At 42.0% G+C, this 19990-nt stretch overlaps 1 protein-coding gene across 5 annotated transcripts in view; it reads right to left on the reverse strand.

The window, feature by feature from the left end:
• UBE2F (ubiquitin conjugating enzyme E2 F (putative)) overlaps positions 1-19990 on the reverse strand; it is a 91735-nt gene that overhangs the window by 19363 nt on the left and 52382 nt on the right. For 3 of the 5 annotated variants that reach the window (XR_003991561.1, XM_030487375.1, XM_030487377.1), the window contains 2 exons: positions 13342-13374; positions 10730-10792 (listed from right to left, as the gene is read on the reverse strand). The exons of 1 other annotated variant lie outside the window; for it this stretch is intronic. Coding sequence is in view for 3 of the 4 variants with exons in the window: in XM_030487375.1 (XP_030343235.1) it covers positions 10730-10792; positions 13342-13374 (96 nt within the window). In the remaining variant the exon portion in view is untranslated. The remainder of the gene's footprint in view (positions 1-10729; positions 10793-13341; positions 13375-19990) is intronic. One more of the 5 variants, XM_030487378.1, reaches the window with a different exon arrangement.

Raw genomic sequence — 19990 nt, forward strand, 5'->3', positions numbered from 1 at the left:
CTTGTGTACAGGAGAAAGGAATGAATGGCAGATAATCTGTATTCATACTTCATTACGCCCCTGGGTCTTGCAGGAATAGTTAATACATTTTCATGGGCCATGCTGAAAGGGAAGAAGTACAGTTAGCTAATGGTGGTTTGTGGAACAGCTGCTACAAGATCAATGCAAAACTAAAGACCCAGCCTGAAAAACTCTGTTTAGTCTCAATCCTTTTTTAATTGAAGGAGAAACTGAGGGCAGCCAGCACTTTGCACATTTAGATGCACAGGATGGCTTACTTGTGTTTTCCAAGCTAACACAAAGTGTCAAACACCAATCTGAACCTTCTGCTCTGCCAATAATTGATAAAGATGCTTTCCCAATAGCTGCCAAATAATCCTCTGATCATCTACATTCTTCATTTGGTTGGCTTGACAGATGAAAGCAGGGGTTTATTTCTAAAGCATTTTCAGCTTTCTGTTTGTTATACCATTATGTTATTGGCCAGGATTTAGGGAAAAAACTTTGAAAATGATTCAAGAATGTGCCCATTTTTTTAAGCCCTCGATAATAATTTAGTAAAACTTCAAAGCACCTAACAGTTGGATGTTTTCAGTGTGGGAATACAGGACAGAGCTTGGCATCCGACTAAGTGAAAGACAAGACAGACACATCTTGGAAGATGGACTCTAATGTACTCTGACCTGTACAGGTAAGTTTGTAAAGCTAGGAGGAGGGAAGGATCACAAAACCATACTGACCTTCTAAATACCTCCAAGTAGGAAAAAGCCTGTGCAGCACTAGAAGAGGCAATAGTTGTGGACTCTGAACTCACAAAGCCCTTGTCTTGCAAACATGCATGCTGTAGTGATTATTTCCAGGTTGGACACAGGGTCATTGCAAATGCTTTCTTCTAAACATCCAGCCGGATGTTTCCACAACACCTAGTGGGCTTCATCTGTACCATGTGTGCAAGACACACTTAGTGAAAAAGCAGTGACTACAACACAGAACAGAAGAGCTACTGAGAAACACAACCGCCTCTTTAGCTAAGCTGCAAACTCAAAAATTTCCACTTTAATCAAAAGCATTTCCACCTAACAGAACTGACAAGGTTATTACAATGAAGTATAAGAGATAATTTAGTCAGAAGGCTCTTCAGTAAAATCTGGTAGAAGGGACTGAAGAGCCACCCACAAACAGAAAGGGGAGCCGTGATGTCTAGTTACATCTACTGCTTCCCCATGACAACTTTCCCAGTTGCTGTGGTAGGGGAAGAGTACTGCCAGCTCTGGGGAAGCTCTGACTCAAAGGAACATCTCTTCTCCTCTCTCAGACATGAAGCCTCAGGGCCACCTTCAGAAACAGGCAAAGCAAAGGTTTTCCTCTGTATTGTGCAATGTGACAACACAGGACACTTTTAGGTGCTCCATCACTTCTCCCCACCATGTCCCCTGCAGTTAAACAGGCAGGATGCAGCTGAGAAACTGCTCCTCAACACTCAGGAGCAGCTAGCACAACTGATCCCTGCATGGTCGCTCCTCTAGCACCAGCTTAAAAACCTTAGTAATGTTTTTTAAACACCACCTGAAATTAACTTCATAAATGTCTTCAAAATCATTTCTGTTCTAAGGCAACTTTTCCATCTGCCTTGAGCCATCACTCAACTTTAGGAATCTGAGCTTAAAAAACCAAAACAGTGATGATCAGAATTCTTCAAATATCGTTAGCACTGTTTGCACCCAAAATTTCACAGGGATACATTTGGGAAGCTGGAAAAGTTTAATGAAGTTTATGGCTGTAGTGGAGAATTGTTGGCAAGGGAAGCAAGTCTGACAAAGAGAACTGGGCTAAAAAGAATGTGTTAATGAATTAAATGAGCATTATTAAAAAAAATAAATTCACTGGGGAAGGCGTTAGAAAAAACATTTTGCCATTAAAAACCTTTGGAGTGCATTGCCCAGATCCAATCCAATAAAGAAACAAGCATTCGGACAGAAGCAGGATATAAACTTGGGTAATACAGAGCTGGTATTTGAGTTTTGATCTACCCATATGCTTTTGACTACTTTGCAAAAACAAGCCATTTCAGCTGTTTCCAGTTTCTTCAAGGAACACTACCCATCAAATTATCTGAAAATAAAATGCTTCTTTAGAGCTATTTCTAGTGCTTTTCACCACAAATAATATCTCCTCTGAAATGTACAGTGAGAAGATGCAGCATCTGTGAACCATGAAATTTAATTTCTTATATTTTATATAGTATGAATGTTTTATATTAAAATGTACTATCCAAACAAACTGTTTTGTACCCAAACTCACCAACAGTCACTATAGATCAGTGGATAACCTTTGTAATTCTCAGACAGATTTACTTCAAGATATTTAACTGCTAATAATTAAATCTAACAAGCAGAAAACCCAGTGAAGAACATCCACAGGAAAGCTTCTGCTTTCCCAATTAACTCAAAGCTGGAAGAAATGTTCTTGCAGGTTATTCAGTCTCCATTTATGAAGAGGTGAACCAACCCAAATGCTTCGAGCAAGAAAAGTTAATGCACTAAATGATGTATTCCCGACAACAGCCACGATACCTCTGTTCTCGGGCTCTGCAGCCTAAGTCCCAAAGGATTAAGCCACTCTGTTCTTGAGTTTTACATAAAGCCAAAGATAAAAAAAAGAGTCTAAGCAGTTTGGAGGTAAGGAAAAAGATGCTTCATTCCTTTCCAGCACAGATTTTGGCTGGTTTCTCATGTGAAGGGCAATAGTTCATATTACTTAGTTGGTTCAATAAGCAAAGGTGTTGATCTACATTGAAGATGCCATTGCCAGCTGCTCTTTCTGTTTCTGTGAAGTTTGGGATGGTTCTGGAGAAGTGGCAAGGTGAAAGACCTGATCTCTTCTGAACAGGAAGAATCACTGCAGAAGCTAAGTCCTCAAATGTATACTCAAATGCCTTTGGTATAAAAATGGTAACAAAAAAAGAGCAGGTATGACAGAGGAACACAGAAGTTACTGTAAGATCAGTTAAACAAATTACTTTAAACCAGAAGACCTGAGGAAGAAATACAGATAATGAATATTTTTTCCCAAACTTTCAAATTTTAATTTCATTTTGTGTTACCGCTTGTCTGTTTAAAGGATCTGTTTAAGGGATTGGTATCATGCTTTTCATTCAGATGCACCAAATAACAACTCAGACTAGTCTTCTGATATAGGAAATTACATTAATAGAAGAAAACTAACTTCAAAGTGATCACTGACAAGAGATCAAGAAGAATCCAAATATGAAGACACTATTTAGTTTCAAATGCATTTCTTCAGCTACACAGAAAAATGGATTTTCAAGGCAGACTTAAATCATAATGTGATTATGCCCTTACTATGTATAAGCACAGAAATAAAAAGCCAGGAGGATAAAAGTACAGCTGGCCATGACATTATTTTGGAAGAGTCTTTTAGAAGGATTGAATCTGAAATGATACACAGGCAGTGAGCTCTGGGACTTTGTCTGAAGGCATCATCAGTCTGAGGACAAAATGACTCTAAACTTCAGCAGAGATGAAAGGTCCCAAATCTGCCAGCTTCTGTATTTAGCACCCCACAGGGTAGCTTGGAAAGAAAGCACAGGCTCCCAGTCTGCATGGCAGAGTGGTTTATAGCATCTGATAAAACCTGAGGTTGAGACACAAGAGCAGTAACCCCTTTCCGCTTTGAGAACGTGCTTCACAAGCCAGACTTTGTAGTTTCTGTTTCTTAAAAAACCCCAAACAATCACAAGCAAAAAACCCAGTGAGGCTGAAATCACTCTTGGTGGGAAAGAAGTTTTACACTTCCAAGTTGTTGCTGGTTCTTGGTGGCTCCAGAACTAAAGCAGCTATGCTGGGCAAGGAGAGTTGTTGATGCACAGGGACAGTCTCGGGGGGTGGGGGAATTAAACTTTCTGTATTTCCAAGGGGATGCCTAAAGTTCTTCTACACACATGTCTGTATTTGTTTCTTACTTAGGACGGCTACTTACAGGCTATTGCTGACAACTTTCTTTCCATGATTTACCTGTTTTCAGAAGATACTTTAATGTCCTCTCCAGAATCTGGCCCAGTCATTGGCATTTTATCAGCTGCTTTATTAACTGGGCTTCTTGGTTCTTGCCCAGTTGCCCAAGAAAGGGTTTGAGAAATTAAGATTATCCTATAAAAATCCAGTTTGTTATTTAAGGATTGAAAAAACCTACATGCGGTTATGAAAGGTTATAAAAGCTCTTCTATGAAATACGTAGTTGGCAACTGTTCCTAATTATCAATGGAATTTCTAAAGGAATTCAATTAGTGCTTTCACTTGTAAAGACAACAGTCCTCAAGTAATTCAAGGAAAATGTTCATCCCAGAAGACTCATTAGAACAACCTCCAAAGACTGCAAGCAACTGAGGAGAGAGACTTTCCTTTAAGCCTAGTTTCCTAGCGAACTAAGGCTATATAGGGCAATTAAAATCCCAAGAGGAAGATGCAGCTTTGTAACACCATGAACATTATAAATCCACCTGCACAGAAACAAACCTGAAATAAAAACTTTATCACCAAGAGAAGCCTTTAATAAATTAAAATAGCAAAAGCCAAGCAGTGATGTATTTTCTTGTGTAAAAAAAAAGACAAGAAAAGGAAAAAGATTCAATAACTGTCACAACAGCACGGAAGTGACACAAGGAAAAGTCTGCCCAAACACCCCTCTTTCCCAATAGCTTCTGGCTTTGTGTATCACCAGTGCGGGCACTGTGTGATTTATCTGAGGGTGCAGTTCATGGAAATATAGCATTATCCTGGGTGAAATGAGGCTGGCAATACTGTCCTCAGTGGTTTTTGGAGGATTTTTGCTCGTGTGCTAGCATTACTCTGGTGAGGAATCAGAATGACAAGATTAGAGCACACTAGAAACCACAACTATAAGGATGATCTATTAAAATCTAGAGACCACAAGAACTACAGCCATAAGCACATAATGAATTGTCCAGAATAATGTTTAACTGCAGTTTGTTACATATAAATTCCAACTCTCCTGAATTTGCCCCTTAAAATTCTTACAAATATACAATCCCCCCTTCCTCAGAATAAAAACACAATGTCTACAAACATCATAACAGCATATAAAGCTACCTGAAGACAGATGGACTAGAAAAACCATCAGTGACAGCCAGAGCTGCTAAAATTCAGCAGCTATAGTTAAAACCCATGCTGTTTTCTAAAACTGATGCACAAACCTATGCAAAATAATTCATCATTAAAGTATCACAACAATATCTACAAGCTTTGCTACTGATCTAGCCATGGGAAAGGTAAGGAAACAAAAGTCCCTTCGCTGATGGCAGCAGACGACAGGTAGGGGACAAAAGGCAAAATGAAGACCCCTTTTACGCAGGGTTGTGGTGCTGCATGTTCTTTAAAACCAAGCAGACAATTGGGAAATACAACAATACAGGTATAGATTGGGATGGTTGGCACCTGGAGGGCCTGTTGGAAGCAACATGCTGGATCCTTGGTAAACACACACTTATTCTGATGAGATTTCTCAGCTTTGGCACTTCAGAGCTGCTGGTAAAGGTCCCATGAAAGAAGACATGCTGGATTTTCACAGGGGGAAAACCATCCCTCCCAGCATGCTATCTATCTTCCTCTTTCACAGTGACACCACAGGAAGTGTTTCCATGCACTGAATACTGACAGAAAGTTTCACTGAGAAGATGGAAAGATCATGCAGGAAAATAAACACAGGGTGATGTTACTCAGCTCCTCCTATGGAAACAACTCACGACTGCATGGATGAACAAGCAAGTAAGTCTGCTAATCTGCAGGATGACAAAAATTGCTTTAGCCTTCTAAATTGCACAAATACAATTAAAATGCAAATATGATTAACACTGGACACGGCATTAGCATTCCTGATGTGGCAGGCATAGGAAAGGAGGAAAGCTAAGGAGTATTTGGAAAAACATTTCTACTTTAAGCTACATAAACAGTGTAATGAATTTTCCTGTTGTGTACTGCACATATGGCTTTGAAATAAATGGGTTTTGGCAAAGGCAAACACTACTACGAAACAGGCTTTCAAGGAACCCAGCAAACTGCAATGTCCTGAGGTAGTATCTCAAAACAACCATGACGGATGTTATGTATGGAAAGTATTTTCCAGATTTCAGCTAACAAACAGCAGACACAGCTCCCATAGCACCTCTGGCTAAGGAACACACAAGTCCTGAGCTACTAAGTTGATTTGGTTTTGTTTTACCAAGTTATAACCCTATTCTTTCAGTATTCAGCCTGCCTGGCTGCCACAGAAAAGCAAATCAACAGAGGCTATTTGTTCCCTGTACAAACCAGCAATTCCTATGATGTTTAGCATGTCATTTTTAAGTGAATAGTCATTAAAAGTTAAACACTTGCTCATTGCTTAGGAATCAGTGGAATTGATTCAACTGGCAATTAATAGCTCTTGTCATCCACATAATTACTGACAGGCTGACTGCTTCACTAAATCTAAAGTTTTCCCAGCTAACTAACTAGTTGGCGGCTCTAAATTCAACAAGAAAACTCGCACTACCAAACTGATGAGATTGTCTCGGTGTGAGAAGACCGAATGCTGGGAAACACCTTGCTTAGTATAGAGACATCAATCATCTTTTTACTCTGATTTATGGAGCTTTAAACCAAGAGAGGATGGTTGCTTATCTCAATCTCAGTGATGGAGACCTAACTGCAGTGCAGTGTGGGCACCAGGAATGTTCCAAAAAGTAACGCTACAAAAATGAGCAATGCACACTTTCCCTAAGCTGGAAACAACTCCGAGTGAAATGAAGGAAAACAAAGAAAGAGTGAAGGGAAACTACACTTTTATCCGAATGCTTTACTAAATGCTAAAAGCCACAGTCAACAAGCTTGCAATCAGGTTTCAGTTTAAACTGGTTGAGTGTGGAAACGAGCACCATACCTACAGAAATACAGTCACTAAAGAGGATGCAGTCAACATGCTGGAGGGCAAATCCACGCTGCAGAGGGACCTGTGTGGGCTGGAGGAAAGGCCAGCACCAGCCTCAGGAAGCCCCGCAAGGCCAAGTGTCCCTGCTGCTGGGACACACTCAGACCCTGCATGGGGACAGTCCAAAATGCTGGGCTGAGGAGAGGCTGAGGCAACAGGGCTTGTTGGTGGAGAGAAGGAGGCTTTGGGGGGACCTAAAAGCAGCCCTGATGAGGTGGCTACCGAGAGGACAGAGCCTTCTTGGAGGTGTGTGACAGAAGGACATAGACTGAGCTCATAAGCTGAAATGAGGGATGTGTGACTGTATACGGAAAAAACTTCCATGTGGGTAACTAAGCTTTGGAGCATCCAACAATGATGACAATCATAAGATAAACTTACACCTGGCAAAACTCAAACCTTACAAAATTGATGACAATGCTGAGGAAATCACTTGAACAGTCCATTGAATGCAGACAAATACAGGGGTCCTGTCTCTGAAAAGCATCCTCTGCCACTGAGAAGGTCTTTTGATGAAAATAACAAATTAGAACACATCTCTAGACCACTTCAGTGGCTGATAAGGTCGTTTTGGGGTACATAAGTAGCGGGCCAGCAAGTCTGAATATTGAGGTAATCTCTTTGTCTAGCACTTGTGAAAACGGATGTTCATGACTCTGCCCAAATCTGTTGTACAAATGGTCAGCAACAAAAAGATACTGACACCTTGCAACGTGTCTGGAAAGAACTGCAGAGTTACTAACGCTGCCTTAACAACATGTACTTTAAAGCTGCCTTAACGTATGTTCTTTAAAGAATAATTCATGTAGAAGTGAGTTGATGGTCACTGGCTGAAGGAAGCTGGAAGGGAAGAAGTTCAGTAACTGCCTGCAGGAGGCCCCAAGGGCTGAAAGTTGAAGCTGCAGTAACTTAGATAAGACACAGGTTTTTTAAAGCAATTAACTGAACAACTTGAGCTCTGAGTTTTGTTTTATTTTGACATCTTAGAACAAGGCTGCTTTCCCAAAAGCTACAAATATGTGCTCAGGTATAAACCATAGATTTGATGCAAAAATGAAGAGGTCCCTTATGCAGGAAAATATCATAAATGCCCCTTCTAGCCTGATCTGTAACACAAACATTCATAGCACAGATGTTTTCCAAGAACCAATAAGAGGGATTTGATATCTATGATGTGACTTCTTCCAGCATCTGCAAGGCAGCATTCATTTTTGATGACTTAATACCAGCCTACGGGACTGAACAAACTCCTGTCTTGCTTTTTCAATAACCAGAGGCAGGCTTCAGATGAGCTGTTAACCTCTCACGCTGCCACACTTAGCCTGGAATGTCAGCAAAGGGATGCCAGGATTTCAGATCTGAACTGACATCAGTGAAATCCTGAGTCATCTCCTCCACAACCCTAGAAGACAGCTCGAGGTACATTTGTTTTGGCTGTTGCAAGTCATATACTCCCATGCTGTCAAATGACCAAAGGTGTTCTCTTACAGAATTTGTCAGTTTGTGTACAGAACTATCTGTATATAGATACATTTACACATCTGTTTGTATACAGGTTGTGCATGCGGGCATATATATTACATATACGCTATTTGTATTACGCATGTAAAAATGTCTCAGGGAAAAATCAGCATTCCCATATTCATCATATTTCAAGTATTTTCTTAAGACAGGACCAAAGGAGTTTGGTTTCACAACAATGTGCTTACATGCTACATGATATCTATACCTGAGAGAGACAAAAACTAACTCAAGCTGCAACTGCACCCTTGGAAGGCAATTGCAAAAGCAGCCAGTTCTCTCCCTTGCATCATGTATTCTCTCCAGACAGGCATCATTAGTTTTGTCTTGATGTTGCTGTAAGATAGACTATGGAAATGCAGCACTACCTGGTCTGTCACTATCAATTAAATACCTGAACTAAATTCAGATATGCTCTAAAAAAAGATAACACAGCTGAAGATGAATTTTACAAGTGCCTGTGAGGAGATTACTGAAGAGTTTACTAAATAAGAAATGTATGTTCCAAAGCTATTTTTAATTTAGAAGGCTGTCAAAAAACCTACTCAAATTCCCTTTTGCTTCTTCCCCAACCCCAAACTCCCATGCTATTAGTGTAGCAGTAGGTATTTTGAGCGCTCACCTCTCCATTTTTGAGGGAGATGTGTTTACAAAAGCAGGTAACATCCTTCCTCCGGATTTCTAAGATTTCCCATTTCTGAATGAGGCTGACACATGCAGGACAGCAAGTTCCTCGCATTTTATCGCTCTCTGGGAAAAGCACATCACTGTCAGGCTGGTCTGAGGTCTAACAATTTCCTCAAAGCACTGGCACGGCTTGTCTGTCACATCGACACATCTGACACGGGATTGTACTAGTACGTGGGAGCATCTTTCCTTACCAAAATCTTCCCCAGACACCAGACAAACTGCTTTCCTTCCAGCAGTTAGAAGAAATCAAGTGCCAAATGTGAAACTCAGCAACAGGGGTGCAGCCTCGCCATTCCCCAATTCCCTTGGCAGGGTATTAGAGAATAAGTCAGTCTAACAATCAATGCCAACAAAGTTATTCAGCCTGCTACCTTCACTACGCTGGCTTTGTTTCTCGGGCTGTATTCCCTCTGTGACTATTTTCAGTGTTTCATGGCTTGGAAGGCTTCCTGACACTCTTTGCCAAAATGATGTAACAAAACCATAAAAACCCTCCTCTTCCAGAGGAAGAGTTTTCCCAACTTGGGCCTATGGTCTCATCCCAGCTTTGCAAACACTGATAAATACCAGAAGAGCTACAAGAACTCATTAAACAAAAACCCGTTGAAAAGATGAACTTGCAATCCTGATAATTCCTCTTGAAAAAATGAGATAAATTAGGTGCACTGCCCGACTCACTCACAATGAACTCTTCAAATCAACAGTTACCTGAAAGCTTTCTTCAGTCTTTAAGGTTAACTTCAACAGAAGTATCAAAAGGGTTTAATGAAAACAAGAGATCCTGAATATACCTAGTGTAATTTTTATGTGCTTGAGGTATGCATCTATATAATGTAACATGACACAGCTTCAGAGATCTGTAGAGTGGAGAAGTCAGTACTGTTGTTCACCTCTACCTCCATGCTCAGTCTCAGCTGAGAGGTACATCTCACAGATGTCCATCGGGCCACTAACCAACACCACGTTTTGCTTTGCCATAATACACACAGAACAAAGAAGGTCACTGAAAAGAAAATAAAGTTCTCACTCTTGTCGTTTAAATGCGCCCTGGCTTACTAAAAACATGCAACAAGCTTTTCTCCTGGCTTAATAAAAACATGCAACATGTAAAAGCTGTGAAGAAAACAAGTTGCATTTGGAGGAGGATGAGATCTTTTTGCAGACCTTTAAAAGGTAAAGGCTACTCACGTAACTGCACCAAACCAATTCACTACCATTTGCTGCACAGAACACGTATAACTTTGGGGAAAATCTCAGAAACAAGGAGGAAAAGATCTTCTATTTTGGGGATATGACTACATTATGGTCAACGAGTCCTGCATATGGTGAATAACACTACTGCATTGAATTTACTTTCCCAAAGAAAGCACATTTTGTTTGACTAACTGGTGGCTGATACAGTGAGTCACTCGACTGCCTGAAGTACCAGCTCCAGTGCTTTAAAAGGACTGACTGGGAACCATGTATGTGTATTGGATTAGAACAACATGCTTTAAATAAACCACTGACTCACCTTGTCACGCAAGTGATGCTCTGCAGCCTCAATATTCAAAGGATCGTCAAAATTCAGAAGATCCTGGCAAAGGAACAGAGAACATTATAGGATTCCCACTCAGTGCATCATACAAGGAATCCAAAGCCCTAATGAATAAGATAATGAAACAAAGCAAGACCAGTGAGTAGAGCACAGTATTTTCTCACTACCTTGATAGGTAGCGCTATCAAAGGTAAATGCAAAAGAGTGACGATTGCAAACCAAATTACAAGTCAATGAAAGGACAACAGCAGCAAGGCATTCAACCCCATGTGGTGGCACACAGCCCCGTGACACTTCTCTGGCAGTGACACATTTCTACTTGAAAACCGAGACAGTTTTAAATCAAATTTTAAAGGAACATTCAAAGTTTCAGGAGGCACAATTCCTGTTGACTTTAGTTCAAGGTAAGGTAAACCCTGCAAACAGTGCGGTGATAAAGCAGGGAGAGTATCATAGAATCACGGAATAGTTTGGGTTGAAGGGACCTTAAAGCTCCTCCAGTTCCAACCCCCTGCCACGGGCAGGGACACCTTCCACTAGAGCAGGTTGCTCCAAGCCCCTGTGTCCAACCTGGCCTTGAACACTGCCAGGGATGGGGCAGCCACAGCTGCTCTGGGCACCCTGTGCCAGCGCCTCAGCACCCTCACAGGGAACAACTTTTTTCTTAATGCCATTTCCATAGCAAAGCAATTTCATCCACCCTGAGAAGAAACTACATAACCTGGAGTCTGACAGACAGGGAAGATTTAGTGCCGTGGTAAAAACAGGGCCCAGGGGAAAGGGAGTGCAAATACCTGAAGAACTAAGGGCATGTTGGGGCAGGGACAGAAATAGTCAAGATAAATCTCAGGTCTGCCCATTTAATCCTTGTAAATATTAACTTTGGAATGAGAAAGAGTATAGGGTTAATAACAATGGAGACCAAGATGCTGACAGAAGGGGAATATCACAGAGTCACAGAATGGTTTGGGTTGGAAGGGACCTTAAAGATCATCTAGTATGTTACGAATAACATTGAATCACAACCTCCCCTATTCTGCCTGCAGCCCAGGTTTTCCCCAGTTGAAGGTCAGTGACAGCAGTGAAATGCCATTGTTTCACACGTGTGAAAAGCGTGTGTCACTCTGCGACTTGTTTTCAAGCAGCAAACCTCCCATTTCACTCAAAGCAGGACACCAATCCACTCCATTTTCACTCTCTTTCTTCAAGAAAACCCCGAAAGAATCTGCGAGGCCAGTACGACCCAGTGCCAGCTTTTCAAAGCCTAATTATTTAGCAGAAGCTGGGTGTGAGGGAAATCCAAGAGGCAAGCTGGGTAGCACGGCTCTTACAGCCCATGACAAATCTCCGTGGCCTGGGATGTGTGACCATCACACCCTGCAGCTGTTTGCCCAATGGATTATTCTTACATGCAGTTTTGCCTCTGCAGACACTCCTCTGTACCTCCAGTGGATTTTGCTCTCTTCCAGCTCATCAGCATGCAGTAAGAGACTGTGAAATGCAATTACTCTTTGTTGAAAAGCCAAATGCTCTTCAATCCTCTAAATCAATTTCCCAAAGAAGTCGTCAAAACAAATCAAGCCTTTGGATGCCAAGAAAGCTGAGGAGACTGTAGCCAGCCACTGGCCTGGTCTGTGCTAGAGGTCTTAGAAATGCATCATGATCTTGGAGAGTGTGCTGGGAGCACAGCCACTGCTCTGTACCCCTCCTCCTGCAGGGAATGGTGGAAGGAATTCCCTTCTCCAAAACCAGGCTGGGGCTAGTGAAGCCCACAGTGATGTTCCTCATCCAAAGCTTTTCACAGCCTCCTCTGTACACCCTGGAGCAGCAACCAAGTTAGTGCCCTTCTTTGCTTCTTCCTGACCTTCCTACCCAGCAGCAATGGCTGTGGAAGGGGAACATAACCCTGGACTCCCTAAAAAGCAGCTTTTGTACAGGAAAGACTTAGCCTCTCTCCACTTTTAGGGCAAAAGCAATCGTTGCATCCTGCCTGCCTCTTGCAGCTTCCTGTTCTCTCCTCCATTTTCAAGTTGCTTCTGTAATTAAAGGCACAGGTATCTTGCTCCTGTCAATTTAAGGAAACGGGGGAAAACAGGATCCCTGAACAAGATCATATCACGTCTGTGACAAGCTGGGGTTTCTGAGGCCTTTAACAAAGAACGTAAGTGTTCAAAACAGGAATGAGACTGCAGGGTAGTCATTAGTTCCTAAATATCGTTTAAAAACCCCCCATAACACCAACACAATTCCTTCTCAGAGCAATATGATTTTCTATTTCCTGAAAAGCAGTGGAGGAATTTCATACCGTGTGGAAGATCCCATGACACCAAAATATCCCATAATAGATTTGTAACCAAAAGTAAAAACGATGTATGAAAAAACCTAGCATTTCAGATGATCTGTAGGAGTCCTGCAGTTACACAAACAAAAGCACAAAGTGATTTCATACTTGTACAACACCCAGAAAAGCTGAAGGAAATAACGACCTTCAGTTTCAGAGGCAATAGATGGGGTTCACATTAGGCGATGCTGAAACCAAACCAGACAGGGAAAAGGAAAGCGGATATGCAAAAGAGTCATTTACTTACAGTAAATAATGAGTTTAACCCCCAGACAACATCCTGCAAAGGAAAAGCACAGTCAGTTAGGCATGCACTTCAGGTGTTTTGATCACATTCACATACTTTTTCTATTAACTCATGAAATTACTGGAAATCCAATGCAGATTAAGGGTAATGCTTTACTAATTTAAATCAAAATACTGGAAAAGCTTTCCCATTTCATGGATGCTCCATATTTAGAAGTCCCCACAAAACATACTCAAATACAAGTTCAGGTCTTTCTGTGTGTATAGGAGCCTTATACTTGTTGCTTCTCTGCTCAAGGAGAAGAATAATACCTTAGTATATGCCACCAACTGAAAACTGCACTGCTTAGTTCAAAGGGTGAGTATAAAACTTAATTCAGCGATCCATTCTTAACATTCAGAAATGAAGATGGTGTCAGACAAGTATTTATTTGAAACTGTGTCAAAATGGCAGAGAAAAGAGATTCAGGCATAGTCTGAGTATGGAGAAATACCATTCTTATATGAGCATATGTCTCAAATCATTTCACTGCCTTCAAGTATGTATTTAAGCACAGCTGAATAAAGAGGGTTTGCAATTCTTGCAAAAAAGGAAGCTTCAGGGGACTCTGCCTCCAAATTATTTATTTAGGGGTTCTACTACCACTGGCCTCAGAGTCCACATCCTCCATTTACAACCTTCAAAGGCTAAGAAAATGCACAAGATCCAAGTATTACAGAAAGAGATCTCAAAGGATCACTCTGAGGCTAAGTTTTTCTACCTAGAGGAACGATTATTTTCTTTAGTAGCAACATAACCAAGCTAATCTACTCCAAAATCCCACTGAAGCCTGGGCACTGGAGCTCCCACCTACCAGACACGTAAGCTCAGCATTGCACCTCCTGCCCTTACAGCCTGCTAGCACTCGATTGCCTGCTCATGAAATCCACACTTGCTGATTTCCACTAGTGGGACAAACACCACATGTAACTGTTTCATGGCTAAAATGTACCTTTTACAATGAAGATAAAGCCTCAAAGTAAAAACTTTCCTAGCCACAGCAAAGAACTTCAATAAACAAGCATATTTCAGCTCGTTTCCTGTTCAGGGCTCTCTCCTTAGAGTGGTGGACCACAGAAATCCATATGCCTTAAGGACACTATCCAAATACAGTCTAATGAAAAAGACATGATACAGAATCACAGAATGGTTTGGATTGGAAAAGGACGTTAAAGCTCATCCAGTTCCAACTCCCTGCCATGGGCAGGGACACCTTCCACTAGAGCAAGTGGCTCAAAGCCCCATCTGACCTGGCCTGGTTGGACTATTTCAAGTAAGAGATGAAAGTAAAAGTTTGTTTAAGTTCTGTGCTTGTTCAATTAAAACTATGGTCACAGAAACTGGGCATAGCAGAGGTCAGCAAAACATGGCATTAAGGAAACTTGTATTAAGCAATTCTAGGGATAAACTATTTGTACAGTGTAGTGGTGCCAGGGGAAAAATAAGCCAAACTCAGTGATTAAAGGAGGATTTCAGAGGTGTGGAAAGCCTAAAGAGTAGGAACAGGCATGAAGGTCTCAGCTTTCGCTTCACTCTCCTGCATTCAGGTGTGTGAGGATGCATAACGCAGCACAGGCTGCTATGGTGTCACTGCTCCCCGGGTCTGCTCCGGTTCCCCATGGATGCTGCCCTGGCATGGATGCAGCCCAAGCACGGACTGATGCAGGGTGTGCAGGGATGGCTCAGCCTGCCTCTGCCTCCAGCCAGCCACTCTGCCCCAGCGGATGCTCTGCCCCTTCCGCTGCTGCCTTCAAAGGCTGTATTGTCCTCCAGGGAAGCAGAGGGAATGTCTTGGGGTGTTAAGAATTTCTTGTGTCTGATTTTAACCCACTGAGTGTTTCCCACAACCTTTGATAATGGGGCACTACTAAAGCATGATAAATTGCTTTCTTCCACTTGAATAAATTCCACAGGAATAAATTAACTTTTTAAGGGTCATCTTTCATCTACACCACATGACAGCAGACTTTAATTGGAGAATATGATGCAAAATTACAATACGGAGTGTTAAAAAACATCCTAAAGAGATACGAGGAGCTCACACTAGCACACTAGGGTCTGTCCATTTCTAAGTCCTGCCCGAATGCCAAAACAGCATTCACAGGGCTGCAACCTGTTCACAATTCTCCAACCACTTATCAGCAGAGCTAAAAAGAAACAAGCAGAAGAGCAACCCAGGCACATTGATTCTGAAGCCCTGAAGAGCTCACATTCTCTTTACATTGAAAGGTGCTGAAGCCGCAGTCTCCCAGAGCCTTCCCACCAGGACACTTGGGGCTTGTCTCTCCAGACAAAGCAGCTTCTGCTCCAATACAGGCAGCGCCAAGCCATACACAAGTGTTACAGCTCAAACTAGAAATGGAGGTTATTTTCCCGTTCCTTAAATACTCATTTTTGAAGTTTACCTAAATCCCTCCCAAACTGGTATTTGCTGAACCCTGGTTTTATGACTTTGGGACACTTCATTCATTGAGGCTGGCTTTGCACACACCACCCCCTCCCCAAAAAACCACCCCAAAACACCCACAAAAACCCCCCAACAGAAACCTATGTAAGGCTGCGAGTTTTCAGTGCTGTACATTTTCAGTCGTTTGAGACACTCAAAAGCATAAAAGGATTATCATTATTGAATAACTTATGTGTGAAATTCTTAATATTGTTTCTGATGTTCCCACCTATTCACGTTTCATGATTTGTTGGATTCGTTTTACACTCTTGCATGGCTCTATAAAAAATAATGCTAAATTACTACCACGGGGCAACACTTTTTGTAATGAGTTTGAGGCCAGCCTGGATTTACATCTAGGATATTAAGGAAGGGAAGTGGGATGGAACAGATGAGCAAGAGTGAAGCAAGTATTTCATATCTGAAAAACCTGACACTGTTGCATTGCAAAAATAATCACTTTGTGTTATTGACTTCAGCAGAGCTGCTTGCTGCATGCAGATAAGCCTTGCCTCAATGCTTGCTTTGCATTTTCTTGGCAAACTAAAAGGATCTGCAGGCCACTGAAGAGCCTGTCAGATTTAACAGTTCAAAAACTTCAGTTTTCTTTTAATGGAATAAAGCACCATCCTTAGCAACAAACAGTTACTGAACTTCTGGCTTAAATACTCTGAAAACAGGAAGTTAACCCTAAGTAGAAGTTTGAAAGGTTATCTGCACACGTAGGAGCAGGGCAGACGTTGCCTTCAAATGTTACTAATACACACCTTTATGCTGCTCCACTTCAATGAGAGAATCTGCTTCAAAAGGAGAACCAGACATAGTGATCCGCCTGTTCACACGGCGAATACTTGACAAGGCTGTTTCCTTTACAGTGCTTCTTTTTACCTACTTTCTTCTACATGCTTAACATCAAAGTTCTAGAGTACAAGGATAAGGAACTCCTGTGTGTTCTGTAACAAAGCAGCACGGTCTGCTCAGGACGGACCCTGCAGAAAAGGCTGCAGAATTCCCCAAAGGCTACAGAAACCACAAACATCTGGTTTCTGCTCCAGGTGTGCCCAGGCAGGTCCTGGTCTCCTGGAGGCTTTGCATCAGCACAGACATCACCCACAGGGTTGGACACCTTCGTGAGCCAACTGCAGGTCTTGGGTATGCAAGTGTGTTTCATTCACATCTCCTATGTTAGTTCAGAGGATTCAAGCATGACACTTGAACTAATGAGCCAACGCTCCCAAGCAGAGCACTACCTGGTTAAATCCATAGCGGGCAAGTGGAAGAGGGTATAAAGAAGGAAACACACCCTGCTCCATTGCACTGCCACCATTTGGAGCTCAAGCATGGGGAAGTCAACACAAGCAAGTCAGATCACCAACAGGCTGTTATAAATAACCCTTTATAATCGCCTCATTTCATTCTTGAGTAGTTTTGTGTTGCACTGGAGTGAAAAGTTGCATTAAATCCCTACCCACACATTTATTTATGGCCAAATGAGGAAAAAAAAAATACCTGCCACTGAAGCAATATTTACAGTTCAATCAAAATCCCACTTACAACTTTTGTAGTGGCCTCTCCTGAGGTTGGGGAATGTCAAAGCACTGCAGTTGTAGGAGGTCCTAATTCAGACAGTCACCAAATCTTTGCAAGTGGCAGTTCTCACAACCCTAACTATTCTATGATTCTATGACTTCTCAAAAGCCATGCCATTGAAACCATGACACGGACAAGTGTGAGCTGTGCTTGCCAATGTTTGTAAAGTAAGATTTCCCTTTAGCAGGCAAAGTATATTTAATCATTAATTTAGGCACAGAACAAGCCAGACAAAAGCAACTAATGAACCTCCAAGCAAAGAAACTTTTTTAAAGATCCAAGGAGAATTTCTGATCTAATAGACTGATTAAAGCTCACTGCTAAACCATTTTTATATACAATTTAACCCATTCAGATCAATGAAAGGAGCAGCAGTCATTTATACAAGCAGATAGTTGAAGCAAGTGGGGATTTTTTGTTGTTTTTAGTTTGGGGGGGTTGTGGTTCATTTTTGTGTGTGTGTGGTTTCTTTTTTTTACAAACTGAAGCAGTAACTTCAATAAAACAAGTGCCAAACTCTTCCAAACTGTGATGTACAAAAGGCTTGAAATTAAGCACAAAAACTCAGCATGCTGAAAGTGAGGCCACTGCATGGCTGTCTCCTGAGGCAACTCCCTGCGGCCCCAGCTCAAGATGGTCTTCCACTTCCATTCACCACCTTCTGTTGTCCTCTACAAACAAGCCCAGCTTCATTCTGTCTTCACTGCAGCCTAGAAAACCAAGCACCTTTCATCCCATCCAGCTCCACCTTCCCCTGGCTCTGCTGGACTTCTCTTTCTGCCTCCTCAACATGCCTCCACCAACATCTCAAGCTTCCCTCTTTGACTATGTGCACTTGCAGCCCATAAGGCAAATGCTACCTTGGGCTGCACCCAAAGGAGCGTGGCCAGCAGGTCAAGGGAGGTGATTCTGCCCCTCTGCTCTGCTCTGACAAGACCCCACCTGCAGTCCTGTGTCCAGCTCAGGAGTCCTCAGCACAGGAAAGACACGGACCTGTTGGAGACGGTCCAGAGAAGGGCCACGGAAACGTTCAGAGGACTGGAGCACCTCTGCTATGAGGAAAGGCTGAGAGATTTGGGGTTGTTCAGCCTGGAGAAGAGAATACTCCAGGGAGACCTTGTTGCAGCCTTTCAGTTCTTGAAAGGGCCTATGAGAAAGACGGAGAGAGACTTTTTATCAGGGCCTGTTGCGACAGGACAAGGGGTGATGGTTTTAAACTAAAAGAGAGGAGATTCAGGCTGGACGTGAGGAAAACATTCTTTACACTGAGGGTGGTAAAACACTGGCACAGGTTGTCCAGAGAGGTGGTGGATGCCCCATCCCTGGAGACATTCAAGGCCAGGCTGGATGTGGTTCTGAGCAACCTGATCTAGTTGAAGATGTCCCTGCTTATTGCAGGGGGGTTGGACTTGATGAGCTTTGGAAGACCCTTCCTACCTAAACCATTCTATGACTAACCGCCTGTCTGTAACTACTGCAGTGTAATTGACCACACAGAACTTATCATGGGTCCAAGGGGTTAAAAGCCCCACTATGTTTTCATGCCAGCAATAGTAGGCATTTTTGAGCTTACGAAAAACCTGCTTCTCTCCTAAACAGTCTTTTCCCAAGTAAAATGTTCTTTCACATTTCCTCTCCCATTCCTCTCTAATCTTGCACGTAACACTGCTCTAGTATCCTACAAAATTCCTGTAGCAGGTAAAACGCCATTTCCATCTAGAGTAAGATGATGAAGAGAAGAACATCAGCTTTCTTTAATCAACCACAAAGGCCATCTCAATTCTCATGTGCCTGCAATTCCTGCTCATGCTTCCCACCCAAACACAACAGTAGCTTACTTAAAGGCCTTTAGGCAATTTAAATGGCATGAACTGCTCCAGTTAGCAAACACAAAAAAGGGAGGAAGGCTGGAAAACGTTTTCTTCTGTGCTCAAATATACTAGCGGGAAGAAATTAGGAACAATTCCAGTCTGTTCCTCTCCCAGAGACCAAGACAGTTGTGAATTGCCAAGTATGCAGGAGCACTTGTCTAAAATCCTTTACTTTTGTCACTGACTCCTTGACATTTGTCCCCAAGGTTACTTCAGAGCAAGGAGATAATCGTTTACAAATTGTTCCCTGGGGAATTCTGTGACAGCTTCTTAATGAACTACACTCCAGCACTGGCAGCACGAAAGCATCGCCCTCTGGAGACCAGTCTACTGAGCTAGTTAAACCTGACACAAACTGCACATTCAAGAAATCAACAATTTGGGGAAAACAAGCATGGTTTAATTAGACCTACTAATGTACCACACTGTTCTACTGAGTCACTCTTTAAAAGCATGTTAGTAATAACAGCTACTGTATTTCAAACAAAGATTTGCCAAAAGCCATTCAAGAGAAAAAGAAGGTTTTTGTAAACCTTTTTTGAAGCAAAGGTTATGACAAGACATTGATTTGTTTAAGTACTTTCACCAGCCTGGGCATTTATGGAGGGGGGAATAAATCTCTTCTTACAAAACTGATAAAGCTGATTTATAAAATGAAAACACAATATATCCTTGCAGAAAATTTTCCTGAAGCTTATTTTAA

This window comes from Strigops habroptila, chromosome 5 (genome assembly GCF_004027225.2).
Source record: "Strigops habroptila isolate Jane chromosome 5, bStrHab1.2.pri, whole genome shotgun sequence".
Taxonomy (NCBI): Eukaryota; Metazoa; Chordata; class Aves; order Psittaciformes; family Psittacidae; genus Strigops; species Strigops habroptila.